A 17,675-nucleotide genomic window follows, 5' to 3' on the forward strand; every position below is an offset into this window, starting at 1 on the left:
CCGCACCGAGCCGCTCACCGAGAGGATTTACCGAAACTTTCCCGCTCTGAAGACGTTTGTGTTTCTGTGCTCACTATGAAGGAGAGAAGACTCACGCAGCCCTGTGTAGCGAGGTGTAAGCTGGTGCTGGTCGGGGACGTCCAATGCGGTAAAACAGCGATGCTACAAGTCCTGGTGAAGGACTGCTATCCAGAGGTACGAGCTCTTCCTGTCTGCGGTCCTTTTAGGATCAATAGTGGAAGCTGCAGCCAGTAGAAACCATTCTGAACCTAGAGCTTGTGTTGTGTAATTCATTAAAATAATAAACCTGACAGGATTCCTGCAATAAATTACACTTTTTTTCTGTTTTTAGGTGTTGGTGTCACTTAAATTACATTCATATACATTTTGTTAATACTTAATAGAATTACTGGATAGGATATTTAAAGTAAATTTAGCCAACCTGTACAAACTAAACACATATATATATATTTCAAACTGGGACTAAAGACACCTGATGTGCTGCACATTTGAGCAAACACAAGTATTTCTCTTAGATAGAATAAAGCTCATGATTATAGAAAAATACACAGCTGTTAAGATCTGTTTGTCTTTCCCTTTCAATTAATGAAGATTTGAGATTTTATTTGCCACATGTTCAGACTGTAGGAGCAGTGAAATGCAAAGTGACTGTCCCACAAGACTACAATAACAAAAAAATAGAAAAAGTGAGAAATAATGAGGAGTAAAGAGATTCCTCACCTACATTGTACATATTTCATACGTTTTGCTGATGGTCAGGCTGCTGAAGTCCATCACTGATCATTTGTGACGTCATTTTTTTTTTTAGTGATAAATAGGTTAATAATTTTCCATGTGTATGTTTCTGTTTCCAGACTTACGTCCCGACTGTGTTTGAGAACTACACAGCCTGTCTGGAGCTTGAAGACCAGCGTGTGGAGCTCAGCCTCTGGGACACGTCAGGTGAGCGCTAAGCCCTGCTTTTTCATTTTAATCTGAATTTACTGCATGTTGTGCAGTGCTGTGATCTCCTCGTCCTTCTCCTCTTTGCCTGTTCAAAAGCCCCCCAGCCTTCATGTCCGAGTCCTGGAGTTAAATCAGTCTGGCTCAGAGTATGTGAATGAGTTAAGATTTGGAACTTGTTTACCCTCCCAACATCCCAGCCGGCCTGGAGTCGGGTAACAACTGTGAATGAAGCCGCCTCTGGTCCATTGTTTTGTTTACAGTCTTATTAGGGCTGTTTACCCAGACTTCACTATCTGTCGATCCTGTTTTGATGCAGTTAAGCAGCTTTTCACTCTGCTGAGAGATCTCCCCTGGTGGACCACAGGCTTGCTTGGATTACTTACAGGACATCTGGGGCCTGAGATCCACTGTTTTGCATATAATGATCCAGACCCTAGTGTTTACAGAAACATGCAGAGCTTCTATCACGCTAATAAGATCCAATACATGAGTGCTACTTCATGACTTTATGCTAAGTGTAGCCCTCTTGTATGCATTCACACCTAACAGCAATCTTAGGGTTTTCTTTGTGGTGTCAAGAATACATCTGTTTCACTGGATCTGCAAGCATTTTAAAAAAAAAATCTGCTTATTATTTTCTTCAATCATTGATAGTTTTTTTTTATGATAGTTATTTTCAGAAGCTGCAGATGCATTTCCAAAACCTCAAAATACTTTGTTTTTAAAGATATGAAAGAGAAAAACGCCAATGTTTAAGGAAAAAATGGCCTTAAAAAAATGACTTAAGCAGCCATTGAACGGTCAACTGATGGATTAATTAACTTTTTCAAGCTTGCAATTGTTGCAGTCCTTGCAGGGGTGTGGCCTGTGGAAACGTACCTTTTTAATGAGTTCAGGTCCATGGTTGTGTCTTTGTTTTGTAAACTGATTGTTTTGGTGCAGACACATCAGGGTGTGAACCTTCTGAGTGGGTAAAGATTCAACTTATCAGATGGGTCGAATTTCTTGACCTCTGGCCTAGAGGTCAAGTAATCAGAAATCAGACTATCATATACTATACTCCCTAGAACAGACTCAGTTTTAAATGATCTTTATTAGAAAAACATACTAGAGCTACACTGATTGGTCAGTTAATGAACTGAAAATGAACCCTATTCAGGACATTTAGGGTCTTTTGGACCCCAGGCATTTGGTTAAGGTGTTGTTTTTATTTTTAAGATTTATTTATTTATTTTTTAAATATAAAAAGAGGGACATTTGTCATGCATTTGGAACCAAAAAATACACCAGCTTATCATAAAATGTATTTAACATAGTGTAAAAGTCTATAATGAATACCAACAAATATTCTTTTTGGGCTCCAGTGGACCCCGAAAGAGCTTCTACGTATGGCAACATGAAAGTCCTACGTAGGGTTAGTCTGAAGTTGTTTTAATAATCAAATAGTTGTTTGATTTGAAGCAGAAATGCCAATAATTTGCTGGTTCCAGGTCCTTAAATGTGAGAATTTTTTTTGTTTCAAACTGAAGATCTTTGGGTTTTTGACTGCAGGTCAAGCAAATCATACAATAGAAGATGTTCACATGGCCTTTGTACATTTAAAGAGTGACATTTTTAAATGTTTTATAGGTGAAACGATTCATTAATGGCAAAAAGAAGACAAACAGTTTAATTGATAATTTGAAATCTTTCTTGGTTTTTGGATCTAAGTATTTGAAGTGTTTTGTAGGATGAGTTAGTAGGTTAATTACATCAGCCTACTGACCTTAAACGTACAGAAAAATTATGTAAATGCGATCAATAGGAAAAACCCATCCGGCGCTATAGATTTGTTTTATAACAGTGTCCACTCGGGCTTTGTGTTGGGAGGAAGTTGAGCAGTGCCAGTTGGCCTGCAGAGGGGTTGTTTCACAGGGGAGAGGGGAAAGCCTCGTCCATGCAGGGGGTGGAAGTCTGCGGTCGCGTGTGTGTGCATGCACGCGCCTTGTTTTACTATGTGTGCAACTGTGTATGTGTGTGTGTTTGTGTGTGGCGTACAGTCACTGTGAACAGAAGGCACAAGGATACTGAGAGAAAAGACATGCATGACCTCCTCGCCGCCTTATGGTGTGTTTGCTGCCTAAAAAAAGGTCTTATGTAACTGAAACCGGCACTGAACTAATGTAGGTTTGTGTGTTTGTCTCCCACGAAGGAAAAAAAAAACTTTCTGGACACCCTTTTCCAGAGGAAACCTTGCATAAGACAGATTTACATTTGCAGCACACACACATACGTACGGAGAGTTCCCATCACTCTTTATTATTGTTTTATTCTCCTTCTTTATTGGCTTTATTGATAGCATTCAGGGCTATTTTTTATTGTTCATATATTACTTTATAGTTTTCTAAAGTAATCAGCTAATTGCTTGCATAAAAACTAAACATTTATTACAACCAGAATTTCCTGCCAGCCTCAAGATATTAATGGTTCAGTGACGTATAATAAAGGAAAGAAGCAAATCCTCCCATTGAGAATATTTGGCATTTTATCCAAGACACTGAGTTCATTATAAAAACTGTCGATTCAGTTTCTGTTGATTGACTATTTGAGTCATTCCAGCTCCGTCCCTCTCTGATAAACTATGATTTTTCACTTAAAGTTGAACATCTTGTCCTATTTCTACGTGTCCCACATGCTTTTTTTTTCCACATTAAAAGGCTCCAGTGCGTACATTCCAGTTTGTGTTGCATCTTTTATCAAGTCGGCCTCATCTTTCTGTTGGCTTATGAAGACATTCGCCTTTTCCTTTGACAGCCGAGCAGACACTTTGAACAGGATCAGCCTCATGTTTGCTCAACTGAAAGGGTTGTGTGTGTGTGTGTGTTTGTGCGAGCGTGTTTGTGTGTCCAGGCGGGGGGCTGCTCGTGTGTGGGAGGTGGTAGGTGCTCCAAGTTGTGTCCTCTTTAGATCCGTCTGCCTCCTCTTTCTCAAGCCTTACATCACCCTGTATGGTTATGTGACGGCTGCTTTGATTCCCACTAAAAGAAATGTTATTGATAGATAGTCGTTGTGTAAGTCGTCCTACTTTGCAGATTCCAGTCAAAAACTGAGACGGGCCGAACAAACCAGGAGGGTTTTCCTTGAATAGCAGGGCTTTTTTGACATTTTTGTTCTTCCAAGATGACCTGATTACTGGTCAGGCCTCGTAGGAGCCTAATGAAAGTGTCTATTCCTGGTACAATTATATCCTCTTATGCAGCGTTTGCAAGGAAAGCTTCTTGTGCACATTTGGCCCCCTGAGGACAGGAGTAGGAAATTAAATCTCGGTGTTGGTGTGCTGAGTGATTAGGTGGCAGAGGGAAGACAATAGAGAGCGGACATCCTGTCAGTCTGTTTTTAGCACGGGAGTCTTCCTGAGAGTTAAACATATACTTGTGCTGTTTATGGAAATGTGAGCAAACTATGTTTCCTGCATTCCATTAGTCACTTTCTCACAACCCAGGTGTTGAATTTATGGGACAATAATCAGCGGAGACTACCTGAAGGAGATGATGAATGGTGTGAGTTTCTAAGTGAGAAATATAGAAACGAAAAGTTACTGCTGGTTTAAAAAAAAAAGAAGAAAAAAGCAGAAGCTACTGATCCAGACATGTGTGATAATGATGTGAGTGTATCAGTAATATCTGAGATGTAACAAGATGCGCCTTTATTGTTGCACCTGAAGTTCACATGGAGCCTCCAGCAGCTTGAAGGACTTCTTCCTCCTTCTGATTGGTGTTATGCAAGCTGCTCAAACTACAGTCAGTATACAGTTGCAACCAAATGTGGGTGATGTGCACATAAACATCCAACAGTTCTGTAACATTAGATGAGTGTAATCTCACGCTCACTGTTCTATTAAATTTTGCACAATTTTTCCGAGTACAGTGCTGTGCAAGTTTGAGCATGTCCAAATGTTGATTTTAAAATACAGTGGAAAGCTTAAAAGGGATCGGCAGCTTCTGAATAAATCGTTTCGGGAAGTATGGGAGATATATGGTGATTCACACCAGTTGTATATCTTTGTGTTAATTATATGGCAAAATGACTGGAGGCAGGAGTGAAACTGTTAGCTTAGCTTTGTCAAACAGCAACTTTGCAATTTAAAATGGGGGGGATCCACCTAAAATCACATTCAAACCTCACAAATTACCTTTTTTTTTTGTTGAGTCTGTACAAATACCAGCATGTAAAAATACAGTTTTTACAGAGTTGATGTGCAGCTTTTAGTCAGCCAGCAGAGACTCCAGGCTGTTATTGTGCCTGGAAAAAAAACAATCACAGGAAAATGCCATTTCTTTGGACTGACCAACCATAAAACATCAAATTGTTACTGTTAATTAGTTTTATTGCTGAACAGAGCCAGGCTGCCCCCCTTGTTTTCAGGCTTTGTACCAAGTTATCCTGCAGCTGTTTACCACAGAGACATGAGAATGCTGTTTATTCTCTCTTTTCACTTTTGCTTTAGCCTTTGGTTTTAAGTGACCTAATCTTTTGTGTGTATATTTATTTGTAAAGACAGATTTCATTTAATAGATTCTGTTCTAAATGCATATGACAGGTAAAAATGTAAAGAGTATTCTTCATAGTAATTAACCTTCACAGGATTTCTGTAAACATTTGTAAATGAAGTTTGCTGCTGACTAATAACGGTTGCTATAATTTACAGAAGAGTTACGCTGGTTGACTCAGTTAGTTCGTTAGTTTACTTTTCTGGAAAATTTCCCCTCCGTGGGAAGGCTTGAAGCTGAGTGAAATTATTTGTTTTCTCCTGACTTTGGCAGGGGTGTATGTGTTTGTAATGTGTTAATTTGAGGAGGATGGCTGTGAAGGAACATTATAATAGTGTCAGCTGGAGAAAGAGCAGTTTTGTTTCTATTTGTGCTTGCTGACAAGGGGAAAACTTTTCTTTTTCAAAGACGTGTCCTAAACTGCATTGTTATGAAACCAAAGCTTTTTTTTTCTGTCACTTCTTTGTCCCTCCAGGTTCTCCATACTACGACAACGTCAGGCCGCTCTGCTACAGCGACTCGGATGCAGTGCTGTTATGCTTCGACATCAGCCGACCAGACACAGTAGACGGAGCTCTGAAGAAAGTATGAATTGTTGCAGTTTATTTTTGTCGCCTGATCAATGATCATCCCTTCTTCACATTCACTCTTTATGCTCTCACTGGTGACACCTGTTTCTTTTCTTTGCAGTGGAAAGCAGAAATCCAGGACTTCTGCCCCAGCACTCGAATCCTGCTAATAGGCTGCAAGACAGACCTGCGCACAGACGTATGCACGCGCATGGAGCTGTCCAATCAGAAGCAGGCTCCGATCTCCCATGAACAGGTTTGTTTCTTGACAGTTCACACTACTACGTGTCTCCTTTCTACAACGCATGTCTTTATTTTAGCTCGTCGTGTCCTTCATCTCACAGGGTTCGTCCTTGGCCAAGCAGCTCGGAGCGGAGGCCTACCTGGAGTGTTCAGCCTTCACGTCAGAGAAGAGCATCCACAGCGTTTTCCGTACTGCGGCTCAGGCCTGCATGAACAAACTCCAGCCTGCCAACAAACCCAGCCCAGTGCGCCGCCTCTCCAAGAGACTCCTACACCTGCCCAGCAAGACGGAGCTCCTCTCCTCCACCTTCAGCAAGGACAAGTCCAAGAGCTGCTCCATCATGTGAACACTGCTGAGACCACGCTGCAAAAAAAAAAAGAAAAAGAAAGGACAAGTGAACTATACTGTAGCTGGTTGTGGGGTGTGCAAGGGAAAGAGAGCAACGATGTGGATTTCTGCAAAGCCTCTCTCTCTCCTTTGCAGCATCCTCCCCAAATTCCAAAAAGATCAGTACACTCTCTATATTCAACTCTGACGCTCGAGTTTTCATTCTGACTCGTCACCAGCACGCGATTTCTGCAGAGAGAAATTGTTTGATGTTCAGTTAAATCATTTTTTTTACAAGCAGAGCGTAACAGGCACTTTAAGGTGCAGACCCACGTAAAGGTTGCAGTGAGTCAGCTTAAATAAGGTCAGTACCTTCGCTTTCCCATGGAGGAAGTGGTTGTAAACACTGCATCTGGCTGCATTAAACTGATGAGACCCATTTGAAATTCTGATAGCAGTGCCCTTTCCCATCCATCTCTTTTGTCTGAATGTCTGTTTAAGGTCACGCCGTGGGCTGAGTGACGGGATGAAATGTAAAATCTGACAGTGACAGGAACTGGTATCTACAGAAATGCGGCTCGGGGAATTTAAAACGGCGTTCCTTGAAGAAAATTATTCCCTGGCTGACCCCTCGCAGTCGTTCGTTCGGAAATTAAAGCTGACAGTGGAGAAAAGGTGGCGGGAAGGGAGGGATTTGGCAAACAGCGTTCATTTGCAAAGTCAGTGGGAGGACACAACGAGAGCACATCTGAAGGAGCGCAATGTGACTCAGCACTCACGTGAGCTACAAAAAGGGGGGGACGTGCTGTTAATAACAAACAAAAAAAAATAACTGGGCCATGTAAAGACTGTCTGAACATGTCTTTGTGAAATTCCCTCCCATTAGCCATCACCTTGGCAGTTTTATTTGTTCAGCGTTACTAACAATAACCCTTGATTTTAGTGGTGTTACACTGATGAATCATCTCTGTACTCTGCTAAATGGAAAACATTTTTTTTATTTTTTATCCTTGTCTCTGTGAAAATTAAGTCATTCTTTCGGGTTAGAGGCATAAAAAAGTTTTCTTTTCTGGATGGATCAATGTTAATGTACCACAAAGGGTTCTCTGATTCCTCGTGGATATTTAAGTGTCTTGGGGACCTAAAGGTGTGCTTCACAAGCTCCAAGTGTTGGGTTAAAGGAGTAGTCCACTGATTTATCAATGCACATTAACACAGTTTCCTGACTGACAAATGAGAGTTTGGAAAGAAAGTTCAGAATTGATCAGACTTTTTTCGTACGCATTCTCCTTCCTTGACTCCTACATTACCCACAATGCATCTCAACTGACAGCAATATGGTCAGAGTTTCAGATATGTTATAGTCGAGCCTCCAGGAACAGCACTGGGCTGTGTGCCGATTTTGACATTGGGCCAAATTACGTTGCTCCAACTTCATCACGTAATGCACACTGGCCCGCAAAGCATTTTTTACCACACAGTCATTTTTTAAGGAGTGGCTGTAGAGCTGAATGCATTTTTCCAAGCATTACAAAGCCCGCAAAAAGGCTACGTGATTGTTTTATTTCATCCCAAAAGGACACTAATGCTCATGCTCTATGGACCTAAAATGTTGGATGACTGCAGAACATCCAGCTAACTGATGGAACGTTTTATCTGAATGAATGGAGTTATCCAGTCTCTTCAATACATCCAGCTAATGTAGCCTCGCTGCCATGGATGTATTAAGGACACTGAATACCAGAAGGCAAATGAAAATTGCTCTCCTGGTGCATGAGACAGTGAGTTTTCTAGCTTCCAAGTTTGCCTCCATGTTGTGCAGCTCATTGCACGTGTGTTCTGAACTTTTCCCACCTGACTCATGGGATTTATATTGGAGAAGATTTATTTTTATTTTTTTAAATGCTGCAGATGTTTTACAAAAATGAAGCATCCGAGGATTAAGATTAAAAACCAACTGTGTTTGCAGGTGGAGGTGTCCTGTCAACAGAATTGCAGACGTCTCATTTGTAATTGTGGTCTACGGTGAAAATGCTTTTGGGCTGTAGAGGATTTTTTTTTTATTGCTAAATTGCAAGTGACCATGTGAAAGCTTTCATCCACTCTCTCTTTAGTACATCCATGCCCGCTGGCCTCAAAGATGAGCACTACAGAGGTCTGTTGAGCTCATCACTAGCTGACTCATGTGACCTCAGTTGAGACACTTTTTTGGATGTCCTGCAGCTTCATCCAACTTTTTTTTCACCTAAACAGTAGTTTACTCCAAGACTTTTAACTGACCTTGGTGTGAAAAAGTGGCAGAGTTCCCCTTCAGGTTAAAGATTCATTGTTAACAGTAATCAAATAATAAGATTAAATATCCCAGAGAAGATAGAGAGGAGGGAATGGTTGAGTTGAATCACACAAACAGGCTGGACCTGTGTTTTTCCTTCCTCTTTTCTCTTTTTATGCATCAGATATATTTTGATTTTATTTTGCAAACTACCCTGAAAAGTCTTCTCATTTTTTACTTTTAAAAGGTAATTTCTTTCCGCTGGATGTTTCTACTTGCTTGTGGCTGTCACTGGTGTTTTTGTAGCTGTTGATGTTGTTCTTGTGTTCACTGGAGTCTTCTGGCATTAGCAGCTGTTGACAGCTCGGCTAATGGAGGACTTGATGATTTGTAGGTCTGCACCGAGAAGCCCGGCGATGTGCAGAACACTGGAATTTAACGTGTTGCCTAGCAACAGTGCGAGCAGGGGCAGTTCCTGTCTCTCCAAGAGAGGGAGGGATGGGTCTTGGAGAGGGCGCCTCACCTTTTCATTCGTAGCATTAAACAGAAGCCACAGCGAAGGTGACGGCCGGATATATCAGGGAGCAGCGGGCTGTTGTAGATGTCTGCGTTGGCTGGAAGAACCCCGCGCGAGTAGCAGCCACGAGTGGGTTGTTGGAAGCAACATGACGTCTAAAACGTGGCTCTGCAGCTCTGCTGCAGTCATCCTTTCACTTCTCTGTCCCGTCTGGAGCATCCCTGCCATCCTAAACAAGTTGCATTTTGTCCAATATACAGCCGTCACGGCACAGTTTTCCTCTTGTCTTGTTTTTTGCAGACAGATTTGTTTTGTTGTACATATCCTTCCTCGTAAAACTGTTTATTAGAAATCCCCCAAAAGAATGTTACTGAAGCAAAACAAACTGCTTATGTGAAGTTGCCTATGACCTAAGTTATTGACTGAATTCTGTATTTGTTATTGCCATACGCTACTTTCTTTCAATCTTTTATTTAAATAAATACGTATGAAGACAATTTACAAGTCAGTTTTTATTTCTGTGGTAAAGCAATTTTTGACAGGTAGTGTTAAGTAGTTTTATATATTCTGCCCGCCACACTGCTTCAATTCAAATTCAAATAAAGAAAACTCTCTCAAAACCTCTTTAACACAAAAATGATAGGAGGAATCTTGCAGTTAAAGAGGAATCCTTCTTCCAGGACAGACAGACATGCAACAGATTTTGGGTGTATTAATCTCTGATTATGGGAAAGTACACACAATGGTGACATGCTGATTATTCATTCATTATTGACTTTCCATGCTAGATATCAACAACTTGGGATTCAGACTTTGTCTTATATCTCTTCAGTCATGACAAAGTACACCAGATTGCACTTTTCACACAGAGTTTTAGAAGCGTTTTAGATTATTTGGGTACATTTAATCAAATCCAAGGCTTCTAGAGAGAAAAGACAGACGATAACTTGCCAGCACTTTGTTTTGTCTTAAGAATGAATGATAATATATCTTCCTGGTTTGGGGCATGGCAAATGTACATTCCTCACTAAGATATACCAACATGTAGATAACACATCACTCTACTGCAAAGCTATATACAATATAAAAAACTGCACTGAACCTGTGTGAAAATGAAGCGCAGTTCACAAGAATTTCTGGGCATCAAAGTGAACTTTTTTAGCGGTCCCTGAGGACTGCGTGGCCTACAATAACATGAAGACGGCTAGAGAGTACGGCGGCAAGCCTTTAGATGTTATATCATTGAAGCATGAACGCAGCCTTAAGGGGTCAACCCTACCCCCAACCCACAAACACACATGCCACAAGCATACATTACAGTACATACATGATTAATTCTGAAAACTGCCACTTTCTATTGTATTCTTAGCAGGGGGGAATGGATTTATTGCTTGATTATCAGGTTGACCTTCCAACTTGCTCACACCTGGTATTCATAAATCCTTCAATAACATAGCACATTAGGTCCACCGTATGATCCTAATAACTACTACGTAGTTTTGTTAAATATATACAGTACATGTGCTTGAAATGTAATATTCATGTAGTTTAGAATGAGAATATATCAGATTATGCTATATTTTGTCATTTGTAAGTCAAAATTAAGTAGCTTTTTTTTTCGTGTCACCTTTTTAGCAAACTAACATTAGATAGCTAACTCCGTTAAAAATGCTTAAGCATTGCTAGTTACTATATTTAACAATTATTAACAATGATGCCTATAAAAGTATTCACCCCCCTGGATGTTTTCTCTTTAACTTGTGTATCAACACTGAATCATGGTCAATGTATTTTGGCTTTTTTAAAAATAAGAATTTACAAAAAAAAAAAAAAAAAGTCAAAATAAAAACAGATTTTTGCAAACCCATGACAGTTGATTAAAAAATATGAAATGTAAAATGAGTTATTGCATCAGTATTTACCCGTTAAAGTTTTAAAAATTGAACACAGGTGCAGCCAAATGATGCTAGAAGTCACACAATTAGTGAAACTGAGATCATCTGAATGCATTGAACGTGTTCCATGTCATTGTAGTATAAACACACCTGTATCTGGAAGGTCCAGTTACTGGTAAATCAGTACTTCTGACTTCAACTACACCATGTGGACAAAGAACACTCCAAGCAACTCAGTGAAACGGATATTAAAAAGCACAAGTCAGGGGATGGATACAGGAAAATTTCCAGGTCACTGAACATCTCTTGGAGTACATTTAAATCCATCATTCGAAAATGGGAGGAATACAGCACACAATCTTCCTGGAGTAAAGGCATTGTTTAAAAACTGAGTGGCCGTGCAAGACAAGATTAGTGAGCGAGGCCACCAAGCTACCTATGACTCCTCAGAAGGAGTTACAAGCTCTTGTGGCTGAGATGTAAGAGAATGTGCCTGTTCTTCACCTGTCAAAGCTTTACGGGAGAGTAGCAAAGAGAAAGCCACTGCAAAAAAAAAAAAAAAAATCTCACATTAAATCTCGACAAGAGTTCACCAGAAGGCATGTGAGAGACTCTGAATGAACTGGGAGAAGGTTCTTTGGTCTGATGAAACCAAAATTGACCTTTTTGGCCATCAGACTACGCATTATGTTTGACACACACCAAAGACTATACATGATCACAAACACACAATGCCCACTGTGATGCATGGTGGTGGCAGCATCATGATGTGGGGATCCTTCTCGGCAACAGGCCCTGGAAGGCTTGCGAAGGTACAGGGTAAAATGAATGCAGCAAAGTACAGGGAAATCCTGCAGGAACCAGATGCAAGAGAACTGTGACTTGGAAGATTTGTTTTCCAACAAGACAATGAACTCAGATCTCAATCCAACTGAGAATTTGTGGCTAGACTTGAAAAGGGCTATACACTCGCTACCCCTGGGTAACTTGACAATTTTGCAAAGAAGAATGGGGTAACATTGCAATGTTCAGATGTGACCTAGCCAACACAGACTCAATGTAATTGCGGCCAGTGGTGCATTTACTAAATACTGACTTGAAGAGGGTGAATACTTATACAATCACTTCTTTACGTTTTATATTTTTTATTTAACATCACTTTATCTGTTTTTGCTTTTGTATGAAAGAGTCTTTTTGTGTAAATTCTTGTTTTAAAGACAAATTCTAATGTGATGTATATACAAAATATACTGACTCTTATTCAGTGTTGAAAAGCAATAAAAAGGTAAAACTTCCACATATGATTAGCATGGTACATAGTTTGTATGGTGCAACCTTTATTAACCTATGACTGTGTAAATCTCTGCTTAACACCCATTTTTCTTCAACCAGGCTAAGTTTGAACCCACTTAACTGGTGTAATTACTAATACATAATGTGTCTTTATCTTAAATGTCATTATATGCTAACCGGCTAAAATTTAGTTCAGTTAAGTAACATCACAAAGGACAAAATATTCCAGCGAGAATATTCAAAACTTGAGCATTTCTTTCAAAAGCTATCTCCACTCATATGCTATTTTTGCCGTTTCCTTTTCTCTTGCTTTTGCTTATGTAACCAACCATCCTTCCTGACCTCCATCACTATATTTGCTTAGTCTATCACTTCACTGATATTGGCTGTTATCAGGTTCTCCCTGACTGCGTCCTGCTGTCCCACTGATGATAGCACATGGATGAAGTGCCTGAATGTTTGCCATTCCTGAGCTATCACACACAGGATACAGGATTACCTTACTGTTTGTGGGAACATTCTCTGCACCAGCAGCCTCAGATGAATTTCATCTTTTGGCTGCTCCGTACATTGATTCGCTACAGCTAGAAATGGAATAGTGGTTTTGATCATCTGTTGGATAAACTGGGCTGCCAGCCTGTCTGACTACGACACTCCTCTCTCTTATCTTTTTCTGCAGTTTCTGTCTGTTGGTCTCTCTCATGCACATTTATCAAAAATTGGCCCATGTACATTACATGTCTCTGCAAATCAGATAACTCTCTCACAAAGGCGTACTGAGCCTGTCATCCATGGCAGGTTGCTCCAAGGCATGATTATACTGCACAATCACAGACTAGTGAATGTGGAACAAGCGCTGCCATGGTCCTTTGACAGAGACTGCACCTTTCAGGATGAAGCTATTTAGCTTTTCATGCTCTTTTTGCTGCAGATTATGTTCAAAGGAATGGGTGCACATGTATATAAATACACCCACATGCTTTCTTGTGAGAAGTTTGATACCACTCTGTTCGATACAAAACTGCACCCTATTGCTGGTAAGCTTAGTGGAGCCTGACATTGTCTAAAAGTAATTACATCCTGGCACCTCTAATGCTCTTGCCCTTTAACAGACAGAAAGTTTGCAGTTTTCTAATGTTTCCAGTCTTTATGATAAGCTGACACAACCTGCTGATAGCTGTAGCTGTAGCGTTACCATATAGGTTATCAAACTCTCACCAAGAAAAAATGTGTGTTTTCAGAAATGTCAAACTGTTCATGTCTTTGGGAAACCCATAATGCAATAGCTATCAGAAAGGTTCAACAATTTAGGAAATATGGCCTATTTAATTGCTTTCCTGTTAGGAGAGAGAGTGGAAGTGTTCAGAGTGCAGCTTGTGCTGGGCCCTTACTGTCAGACTCATTGATATAGATGCACATTAGGATGTGTGGTCCCCTGCACAAGATTAGCTCAAGCTTCTGAGGTGTGGCCTATTCCACCATCTCATCACCAACCCAACGCAGCGAGGATCCTGATTGGACCAGCACATAGTCTGGCCCGCCAATCCAGTGGATCCAACTGGAGAATAGCAGAATACAGAAACCTGACTTAAATGAACTTCATAAATCAGTGGGGGCTAAACTGGTTCCATAAAGTTCTGATCAAGTTCATGGAATCAGGCTAATTCAATCCAGGTTTAGGTGGTCGAGAAAATCTGTGTATGTGCCTTATTCTTCAGGAGCTCGAGAGGTCAAGCATGGACCAAACCAGTCCACCATGGCAAACAACAGTGGTTAAAAGAGAGTGGTGACGAAACGGCCAATGAACTACATGTGTGGTGGCACAAGATCATAAAATTATAATCACAGCACAGTTTTTATATATATTAGATTCACAGCAGGCAGTGGTGACTACTTTTTTTTTTTTTTACCTGTTTTTTTATTTCTCATATTCATATTTGTAGGAATAATGATAAATAAAAGTTAAATCAATCACAAAGTGTAAAAACTCTCAAAAAAAAATCTCTCTCTCATTATTTTGGCATTTAGCAAATAGAAATAATTTTGGTAATCCCAACTGACCTAAAACAGGTACAGTTAAACCTGATTTAGTGTCAGACAGTGAGAAAAAAAAAATGTTATATGTCTTTTTATACAGTGCATGTAAACTTCTGGTTTCAGCTGTATATCCAGTTTGTGTACTTTGAGCAAAACCTAAAGTGCAAAAACTGTCTTTGTGATTTTATGGTAGGCTACATATAGAGCAAATGTTTGGCCACTCAACAGATTTAACATGAAAGTTATTTGGATCTTCTCGTTAATAGTTTCACTAAATGTTCTATAAAATCTGGTTCACTATTTCCATGGCTGATGGCTACCTGTATTGTTCTCAGGTTTACTATAAGCCACAAAATTTCTGATTTATTGATAAAATTACCTCCGTGTCCACTATAGTTTCTGCCACTCAATCAGTGTATGAAAATAGATGTGTACAGGCCAACAGAGACATATGTAGCACTGACATATTTAATGTAAACTGATGAGCAGGTCAGCAGCAAGTGATCTGTGCAGTCTAGACATTCGTCTCTTCCTCTGTGGATGGATCGGAGCCTGCAGCAAAGACGGTGACACTGCTGAGGACCGGGATCAGGAACCAGAGGGAGCATGATTGAGGGAAGAGAGCTGCCATCTGAAACCCTCTCGGGGAGTTAGAGAAAATGGTCGCTGTGCAGCGCGTCTCATTACCACATAAGCACACCATCTATCAGACATGGCAGACACACATAAACACACGCACACACACATGCAAGCTCACAGACATTCGTGCAATCAACCTATCAGTCGTGTCTTGCACCACAGCAGCAGAGGAGGAAGCTGATGTGAGGATGGGGGTTGGAAAAGCATTGCAGCCTGGTTACTGATGAGCTATCTGCACACTGACATGTAGGTTACATTCCCTCATAGGCAGTGAGCTTTGCCACAGCTGCTCTGACGGTGTCATAACTCCTCTCTCTGGATGGGAAATGGGATTGTATGTCAAAGGCTCAGCTGGGCGAGGAGTGGAGTGTCCTATATGGGCATCTGCTTTGCCGTGGTTCAGTCTAATAGCAGACGTGGCCACTCTGATGTCCTTCCATATTATTTCATCTATTTTAACGCATTTATAAAGCTATAGCCAGCAGCTGAGTGATCTAGAATGACCTGATATGCATCTGACAACACCTTCTAACACATTGTTTTAAAAAGTGAAGATACCAACAAGCTATGTTGTTTTCTCTAGGAGGGATGAATTACTTGAATTTTTTGCTTCCCACCTGCTGCCTGTGGTTGTATCTTCTCATCAACAGTATATATCAGCAGGAAAACAAATCTCAAACTATTCCTTTAAACAGCCTGTTCATCTTTCCAAATAGAATCTGTCCAAGTGTATTCGTGTCACAGTTATGTTGACTTCTGTCATCTCTCTTCTAAACAAAAGACCAGACCAGCAGCCGCCAGCACAAGAATGGGAAAAAAAAGAGTCAGAGCTGAATTTCTCTGATTGTGTCAGATTTATTGAAGTGAAGTTTTGTTCAATCAATTCTCCTCCTCTCGGTCTGACTGCTCAGTCCAAAGCTGCTCTGATGTGACAGCTTCAGGCAGCCTTCAGCCTGTTTGTCTGTGAGCTTTTGGCTACTTAATGAGGCACACAGGCTTCACCAGACAGCACAGTCACTCTATAGCACTGCACCCCGAGGACGCATTCGTATTAATATTAACCACTGTATTAGCATTTGCATGCAGTGCATAATATGCTAAAAATCAAATATTGTAAATATAAATATGAGTGTAATTTTGGTCACAGAGTTAATTGTTGCAGTGCAGCTCAATTATCAGTAGTTGTGTGTGTCTGTGAGCTCCGTATTAGCAGCTACAGGCGTCCATGTGTGAATATATACATGTGAATTGGTGTATGAATGTGTGTCAGTGTGTGCCGTGTATACTAAGCAGTTTATCTCGTCTGCTCTGCGTTGTTTCTCGCTCCCAAGTGCGGCGAGGTGAGCCAGGTTCACACAGCTCAGGTCTGTTGGAATGATAAGTCCCCTTGTGTCCCTCCTAGAGGTAAATAAACTCCCCTGGTGTGACCGTGCTGTGTCCCCCCTTATCTCCTCCTTTGCCTGAAACCCCCATTTAATGGCAATGCTCACCTTCACCAAATCCAACCCGCCCTCCTCCTCCTCCTTTACGCATACGTGTCCCGTGTGGCACACCCTGAGGGCATGTCAGGAGTGAACGCTCTTCCAGCAGTTTAATTAGACAACCACGCCTGGCATTGGGGAGCATGGGGGGAAGGGAGCCGAGGCCAGGGCACATGAGGCGCCCGGGATGGGGGTAGTTGGGGGAGATGTAGGAGATGAAGTGCGTACATCTGGAGAACAGTTAAACACAGTCGTATCTGTGCCATCCAATCATGTGACTCCAGAGCAGGCCTGTTTCTAGGGCTTCAAAAGTGATGAAAAATCACTGATCATTGGAGCTGCTTCCATCTTTAAAAGGGCCACAAGAACTGACCCTAAACCACATGATTTGTCGTATTGATTTGTTACTTGCACAAAGCTTGACCTGAACTGTTATCGATAGTCAGCTGTTAGTGATCCGGATTGGGTAACAGTCAACATTACACAACGCTGGTCAAAAGTAGTTCAGCTTCCGGACATGAGGAATCATTAACTGGCCATGACAGAAACAAAACATGTGAGACCCTGCTGGTAAAAGTGTTGAGTCACGGTAAAATTGGAGTTTTTGTTGCCTCTTTACAGAAATAACACGTGACTGTATTCCTTCATGAGCTATTAAAACCAAATTTAAACAACAAAACAAAAGTGTGTTACTTGTGCGAGCATTCATGTGTCGTCTCTTTGTCTTCCCACCTCTTGTCACTCTTCCTCTGTCGGCTTCTCGCTGTAGAAAAAACAAAAAAACAAAGCAGCGGCTTGGAAGGAAAATAATAGTGAGCGTACTTTTTAGGTTCAGCTGTTGTACAAAATCTTTACTCTGTGCATTGCTTGCTAGGGGCAACTATGGACATATTGAATAAGACAAGC

The 17,675-nt window shown here is 40.9% G+C and overlaps 2 protein-coding genes across 2 annotated transcripts in view; both read left to right on the forward strand.

The window, feature by feature from the left end:
• LOC103358630 (rho-related GTP-binding protein Rho6-like) lies at positions 1–7,648 on the forward strand. Its single transcript, XM_008283663.1, has 5 exons — positions 1–195; positions 876–963; positions 5,971–6,080; positions 6,186–6,320; positions 6,409–7,648. The coding sequence occupies exons 1-5, from the start codon at positions 76–78 to the stop codon at positions 6,652–6,654; spliced, it is 699 nt and encodes a 232-aa protein (XP_008281885.1). The 5' UTR covers positions 1–75; the 3' UTR covers positions 6,655–7,648.
• Positions 7,641–17,675, forward strand: part of ddx23 (DEAD (Asp-Glu-Ala-Asp) box polypeptide 23) — a 21,783-nt gene continuing 11,748 nt past the window's right edge. The window contains exon 1 of the mRNA XM_008283662.1: positions 7,641–7,653. The gene's annotated coding sequence lies outside the window, so the exon portion shown is untranslated. The remainder of the gene's footprint in view (positions 7,654–17,675) is intronic.

Source organism: Stegastes partitus, unplaced genomic scaffold (assembly GCF_000690725.1).
Source record: "Stegastes partitus isolate 25-593 unplaced genomic scaffold, Stegastes_partitus-1.0.2 Scaffold323, whole genome shotgun sequence".
Taxonomy (NCBI): Eukaryota; Metazoa; Chordata; class Actinopteri; family Pomacentridae; genus Stegastes; species Stegastes partitus.